This window comes from Psittacula echo, assembly GCF_963264785.1.
Source record: "Psittacula echo genome assembly, chromosome: 5".
Taxonomy (NCBI): domain Eukaryota; kingdom Metazoa; phylum Chordata; class Aves; order Psittaciformes; family Psittacidae; genus Psittacula; species Psittacula echo.
In genome coordinates, this window is record NC_137739.1 from 11,598,171 (window position 1) to 11,604,905 (window position 6,735).

Here is a 6,735-nt window from a genome sequence, read left to right on the forward strand (position 1 = left end):
GCTGATGCTGCTGGTGTGCAGGGGTGGTGACAACTTGAGCTGTGGCCACCAAATCCACCAGGGGCCGTGGTGCGGGCAGCACTGCGGCTCCTTGCGAACTAGTTTCTCTTGCCGCAGCACACTACGGTCTCCCTCATCCCCCATCCACGAGGAGGATGAAGAGAAGCTCTCGGAGGACTCTGACTCACCGCCAGCGCTGAGCGGGGCTGAGCTGGCCCTGAGGGAGAGCAGCTCTCCAGAAGTAAGTGTGTGCTTTGCTGGGGAGCTGCTCTGAACAGGAGCTGTTCTGGGGGGGCTGCTTCTGAGACATGAGATGCCTCGTGAAGGGCCATCCCTTCCTCAGTGCGGGGGTAAAGATGAGCTTGTTGGCATGTAACCCGGAGCCAAGAGAATTGGCTGCCTTCATTTACACATAAGCTCCATGGGGAAAGGACTTGGTCACTCCCTGTGTCCCTAACACCTCTTTGGGAGCTGGGGCACTGGAAAGGCATGTCAGAGCTGACCTCCCCTCAGCTTCCTGGGTGAGCCCTGCAGTGTGTGGGGCAGGGGCGGAAGCTGGGCCTTGCTGGACTTCCAGTACCCACTGCCATTGCATGTAAACCCCTCCTTCCCAGCCCGTGGTGCCACAGCACTGGTGGGTGGCCATTGGTCCTTCTCTGAAGCAAGTCCTGGCCCCAAGCACAGCTCTGGAGGAAGCCATGACAGGACACAAGTGCAGCAAAGCCTCCAGGCTGCAGAAGTAACCTGTGCTGTTCCTCCTTACAGAGCGTGGCAGGGGAAGAGATCGAGGAGGCCTTGTCCCTGCAGCAGGGTAGGTGTCCACTCGGCCTGGGGGTGGCCAGACCTCGTCTTGGTGTCCACCTCTGGTGTGGTGGGATGGGGACAGCTGGGGAATGAACATAGGAGCTGAGGAATACGCAGCCCCTGAAGTCCGTCCCCGAGCTGCTGTGCTTCACCTGGGAAAGGTGCCAGGGTCTTTTCTGGGAACTAGGGGAGCAAAATCAACAAATCTAGTTCATTTGCCAAGCACCAATCCTTGCTGTGAGCTCTACGTATGGGCTACCTCCTCATACAGCTGAGGGAGAGATGCCTGCGTGCACCACTGTGGTCCTGGTGAGAGCATGGCCACGGTACTGGGCATGCAGGATGTGCCACAGTGTCTCAGTCAGCATCCTGAGGGCATGAAGAGAGACAGGATGGGTGCGTTGTGGCACATGAGCCTGCATATGAAAAGGTTGCCCTTGGGCACCATGGCCTGGGCCAGTCTGGCCTGTTCCCCCATGCCCTCTGTGGGGCTGGGGAGCTTCCTTGGGTCTGGGATCTCACCCGTCCTCCTGGCCCCCTGCACTAAGGGGCTCTCCGGTGCTCTCTGCTTGCAGGCAGCCGCCCGCCCTCGCTGGAAGATGTGCTGCAGGACGGGAGCTGCGGCGAGCACAGGAGCCTGACGCAGTCAGAGAACGACCCTCCTGTTGACGTCTACCTGCCAGGTAACGGCCGCGCCGTTGGGGTCGGCGGCCCCCCCTGCGCTCGTGGTGCCGGTTCAGGGCACGGAGGGGTTGTGGATGGTCGTGCCCGGGCAGTGCTGGGACGGGAGCTGCCCGGAGCACGGGGAGAGCGAGCTGTGGGTAACCTGCCCCCTTCCCTCCTCCTCCCTCGCCCTTTTGTCTCTGTCCTTCCCCTCCTTTCTCCTCTCTGGGCTGCAGCCGCTCGGTGCCACAGTTTATGTGACAGTGGCTTCCTCTGCCTGCCCCAACCGCACTCCTGGCCGAGGGACGGAAACCGTCTGGGCCGGCTCCTGGGGACTGACTGAGCCAGCGGGGGGCAGCAGGGAGGGCCGCGGTGTGCCCCGCTCTGCTGCCAAGCAGGGCTGCAGGGCGCTGCCCTTGCCCCGACTGCTGTCGTTTTCTTCCGTAGAGTCGCAGTCTGCTCTGAGTACCTCTCTAATGTCTCCTTCCCTCTCTGTCTGCCTTCCTCCCTCCTGTCTTGGGCAGCACTGGGTCCTGATTCCTGCTCTATTGGTATAGAGGAGTAAGCTGGTACGTCTTCTCGTTCTTCTTATGCATCGCTGTTGTGTGGGGCAGCAGGACCCCTCGGGAAGAGTGGGGATGGTGCCGATCCTGGCCATCAGAGCAGGGAAGGAGGGGCAGCAAACCAGCCAGGCTGCACCACTGGCTCTGTCCTGGCTCTGTTCCCATCCCTGTACCCCACAGCGGTCCCTGCTGTTCCTGAGTGCCCGGGCCCTAGCCAGGGCAGCAGAAACCTCTGCCCTCCCCACTGTGCTCCTGGGTGAAGGCTCTGCTGCCTCTTGGGCTCTGTGAACATTCAGGCCCCTGATGGCTGCTGCCAGGCTGGTGGCAGATAGTGTGTTCCCTTAGTGGCCCCTGTCCCACCCCTGGCTGAATCTGCATCTTAGCAGGGGCAGAGGGCATTGAGCTCACGTAGTTGCTCCAGGGCAGGAGGGGTCACAGGGGTACCCTCTCCCTAGGGCCTGGGCTCTCAGTCTGACTCCAGGACTGGCATTATTGGGTCTCAACCCAGTTCTCCTCCCTCAGGCTCATCCGACTTCACCAAGGCGCTCCCCGGCCGCAGCACTGGCAGCCCCATGCAGCCCCTTCTCTTCGAGCAGACATGTCTTCACATGGAGGATGAGCAGAACCTCTCGTGAGCGGGGCCTGACCTCTCTTCCCCGGCCGATGGACCCCCCCGGACCCCACGCACAGCCTCTCCCCCCTCCCCAGCGGGGCTGGCCAGTCCTCACCGCCCCAGGGACCCACCATTCCGGCTGTTCTGTAACAGACATGCATGTATCCCACTGGCAGCGGCGACAGACGGGGCGGTGGGTAGGGCTGGCGGCGTGTTTGTACATGGGAATCGCATGTGTGGGGGAAGGTTTGGGGTTAAAAGCAGCAGGTGGAGGACACAACCGTTGTATATTTTGTACACACCGAGCACAGCCCTTTGCTGTCACTGCCCCTGTACATAGCTGTGGCCCTCCCTCCCATCCCATTAGCCCCGTTGGGCTCTGCGCCTTCCTCCTCCCAGCTCTGCGTGCTGGGGGAGCCTTGCCGGGGTGCAGGGCTCCGCTGAGCGGTAGCGTGAGGACAGGGGGTCAGCCGGACGGGGGGGTGAGCAGAACCACGTGGGACGGGGCCGACCCCCACAACCCCCCCTACCTCCACGGAGCCCGGCGCTGCCCACGCCGTGTGCCTTGTTCTGCTTCTGCGGCGGGTCCCGGGGCGAGCCCCGCCTGTCCCCCCCTCTGTGTTTGTAGTAATAAACCCGTGGAGCAGCCACGAGCGTCCGTGCTTTGGGAAAGGGGGATCCGCTCCGGGGGCGTGGCCTTGGGGGTGGTGGGCGGAGCCACAGGGATGAGGGGCGTGGCCACGGAGCTGAGCGATGAGGCTGAGGGGATCGGTCACGAGGCCGCGGCGCGGTTGAGGGGGGAGACCCTCTCGTGCCCTCGCCCGCCCCCTTCCCGGCATGCCCTTCGGCGCGCCCACGACCTCAAGCTTTGCTCTCATTGGTGGCAAGCGCCGCCGTTCCCCCGCGCTCCTTTTCCCTACTATGGCGGGCGACGCGGCAGCAGCGCCCCAGCCCATTGGTCAGACGCAGCCATTGTCCGCCCAGCCGAACTCCCATTGGCTCAGCGGCGCACGGCGAGCCCCTACTGGTTGTTGCTGCTGGCGGTCCCGCCCTCCCTCCGCGCGTGCGCCGAGCGGGGTCCCGGTGCAGGGCGGCGAGGCGATGGCGGCCATGGGGGCCATGGGAGCGATGGCGGCCATGGGCGCGCTGCCGGCGGGCGCGGCGGTGCTACCGCCACTGCCCACGCTGGGGGTGCCGGGCGTGCCCGAGCTGAAGCCGCTGACGCGGTACGATGCGATGCGGCTGGGCCCGGGCTGGAGCCACTCGTGCCACGCCATGCTGTACGCGCCCAACCCGGGCATGCTCTTCGGCCGCATCCCGCTGCGCTACGCCGTGCTGGTGAGGGGCCCGGCTGGGGGCCCGGGCTGGGAACGGGCACAGGGCCGGGGCGGGGCCATGGGGATGGGCCGGGCTGGGCCGGGTCGGGCCGCGGGCGCAGGGGGAGGCGGGCTCCGGGAGTCGCGGGTGAGGGCAGCGGGCGGGGGAAGGTGGGGCCATCCGGTAGTTCCTGTGCAGGGCGGTAGCATCAGGCTTGGCAGAGGCGGCGGCGGGCCCGAGCCCGGGGGGGAGCCCCTGGGACTTCCGGCTGTGCTGCTGGGCAGCGGGACCCGCCTCGGCTCCCCGGCCCAGGGCCGCGGCGAGCTGTCGGACGCGGTGTCGGTGAACTCGGTGTCCTGGACGCGCTGGAGCTGGTAGGGCCGTGCCGGAGCGGCCCGGAGGCCTCCGTGGTGCCGGGCTGGAACGCCCGCGCCTCCCCCCTCCATGCCCCGTGGCTCCGCTGTGCCCCATTAACACCGTGCGCCTCTATTGCAGATGCAGATGCGATTTGACGGACTGCTGGGCTTTCCCGGGGGGTTCGTGGATCGCCGTTACTGGTCCCTGGAGGACGGTCTGAATCGGGTGCTGGGCTTGGGTTTGGGCTGTGTGCGCCTGACGGAAGCTGACTATCTGTGCTCGCACCTGACAGAGGGGCCACATCGCGTGGTGGCACACTTCTACGCCAGGCAGCTGACCCTGGAGGAGCTGCATACCATCGAGATCAGCGCGGTGCATTCCCGAGACCACGGGCTGGAGGTGGGACATCCAGGGAGGGATACGTAGAGCTCTGAGCGTTCGCTACAGGGAAGACCAGGCTTCCCTCCTAGGTCTGCAGGGCTGCCGGCTCCCGCAGCCCCGTGGGGAATGCACCGCACGTAGAGCCGCTGGCGGAGGGTGCCATGCACCGCCGCGCAGCACCGCTGATAGGAGGCCTGGCTGTTGGCTGGGGTCATGCCTCAGGCTCTGGAGCATAGTGGGCTCCAGCTCCAACCTCTCCCGGTGACTGCCCACATAGGGAAGAGCCCCACGTACCCGCTGGATGCAGGGGGGGTCTGTCTCGCGTCTGGTAGGCGCCTACCCCTGCCTTGTGCTGAGTAACGTGGACCGGAATCGCGACCCGCGCTGTGGCAACGTGCTGCTCTGACCCGAGTTCTCCCCGGCTTGCACGGAGGCAGTGTGGGATGCAGCTTTCCCTTGCTCCCGGGTAGCGCGGTCCGGCTGATGCCCCGGGGTAGGGTGCGAGAGGCAGGGTGTCCCCGCGCGCCCGTGAGGCGCTCGGTGGGTTTTGGCAGGTGCACACATGGAGGCAGTTGGTTGTGGGTTGTGGTGTGGTTGAGGTGAGGGGATGTGTGGGTAAGCCGGGGTGTCCCTGGGCTGGCCAGGCAGGGTGTGCAGGGGAAGTGGGGCTTCCCATAGCGGCCTGGGGCAGCGGGATCCCCCCAAAGGGGCAGCAGGGGGAATGGAGCCAGGGCTGGGTGCAGGGCCTGGGCAGGGAGAGCTGGGGTCTATCAGGGTTCAAGGAGGGCAGAGCAGGGGCTTTAGCTGGGCTGAGGGCAGGCAGGTGAGGGCAGGGCCGGTGCGGGAGCATGGGCAGCACCTGGCAGCAGGGGCTGGGCTGGGTGGGCCTGGGCCTGGGCTGGCGGGTGCTGGGTGAGGGGCTGGGGGACGGGGGGGTTGGTGTTGCCATGGGCTCTGCTGAGCTGTGCTCTGTGCTGTTGCAGGTGATGGGCATGGTCCGTGTCCCCCTCTACACCCAGAAAGACCGCATGGGCGGGCTGCCCAACTTCCTGGCCAACTCCTTTGTTGGAACCGCCAAATTCCAGCTGCTCTTTGCCCTGAAGATCTTGAACATGGTGCCCGAGGAGAAGCTGGCTGAAGCGGTGGCTGCCACGCAGAAGCTGAAGAAGCCGCCCATTGACCATGCAGCGGGGGCGATGGGCAACCTGGGCGCCAAGTCAGCAAACGAGCTGATGGCACAAGCTAAAACGGGCAGTGAATTAGGAGATCAGGCAGAGAACCAGGCGGTGGTGCAGGCAATGGCCGAGTCGGCAGAGCAGGTGCTGGTGGGGCTGGAGAGCCAGGCCGTGGCAGAGCAGCTGGTGGCTGTGCCCGTAGCCGAGGCGCTGGAGCAGGCGGTGGCACTGGGGGCAGACGCTGTGATGCAGCAGCCGGTGGCTGAGGCCATGGAGTGATGCTGCCGTGTTTGAGCTTGAGTAAACGTGGGTGAGAGCATAGAGACTTTAACCTCCCAGCGCTGGCTGCAGTTGCTGCCCACACGATTCCGCTGCCCAGCCGGGAGGGATTTGGTTTGTCTGAAGCAGGGGAAAGTGATGTATTTTTATGGCCATTAAACTCTAGCGAGCTTCCCAGATCAACCTGCACAGCCCCTGCAGAGTTCATGTGCTTATGTGAGGGCGCTGAAGCCTTAGAATTATGCTTTGATTTCAGGGACATGCAGTGCTGCAGCCAGGTCCCACCTTCGTTTTTAAGGAACAAAACGTCTTATTTTTTAAATGCCCCGTGCAGCTGTGGCTGCGAGCGCAGCCGAGCGAGGGGGCTGCTACCCCAGCACCTCCACCACTGTTGGCAGGCCGTGGAGTGACCGGTCATGAATCCCCTCTGGGGCACAGGGGCACGTGTGTGGGCTTCAGCCTGGAGATCTGTGGGAGCAGGAAAGTGGAATAAATGGCTTTGCTGGATGCGCTGCAGTTGGATCCTTCTTGAGCACTGGGGTAGAGCTTTGGGGGTGCAGGGGCTCCCTCAGGGCTCTGTGCT

The 6,735-nt window shown here is 64.8% G+C and overlaps 2 protein-coding genes across 11 annotated transcripts in view; both read left to right on the forward strand.

Annotated features, from left to right (window-relative positions):
• MGRN1 (mahogunin ring finger 1) overlaps positions 1–3,288 on the forward strand; it is a 55,378-nt gene extending 52,090 nt beyond the window's left edge. For 5 of the 9 annotated variants that reach the window (XR_013956845.1, XR_013956847.1, XR_013956848.1 and 2 more), the window contains 4 exons: positions 118–241; positions 766–811; positions 1,380–2,036; positions 2,553–2,628. Coding sequence is in view for 3 of the 9 variants with exons in the window: in XM_080617738.1 (XP_080473864.1) it covers positions 118–241; positions 766–811; positions 1,380–1,487; positions 2,553–2,665 (391 nt within the window). In the remaining 6 variants the exon portion in view is untranslated. Of the gene's footprint in view, positions 1–117; positions 242–765; positions 812–1,379; positions 2,037–2,552 lie in introns of all 9 variants that reach the window. The other 4 variants (XR_013956846.1, XM_080617739.1, XM_080617740.1 and 1 more) reach the window with 4 other exon arrangements.
• An 83-nt stretch (positions 3,289–3,371) lies between these two features.
• Positions 3,372–6,659, forward strand: NUDT16L1 (nudix hydrolase 16 like 1). 2 transcript variants are annotated; one of them, XM_080617742.1, is made up of 4 exons: positions 3,372–3,981; positions 4,456–4,531; positions 4,610–4,716; positions 5,682–6,659. In XM_080617742.1, exons 1-4 carry the CDS (start codon positions 3,481–3,483, stop codon positions 6,150–6,152), a joined length of 1,155 nt encoding a protein of 384 aa, XP_080473868.1. In that variant the 5' UTR covers positions 3,372–3,480; the 3' UTR covers positions 6,153–6,659. The 2 variants fall into 2 exon arrangements, with proteins under 2 accessions (XP_080473868.1, XP_080473867.1); XM_080617741.1 differs by having other exon boundaries at positions 4,456–4,716.
• Positions 6,660–6,735: the final 76 nt, after the last annotated feature.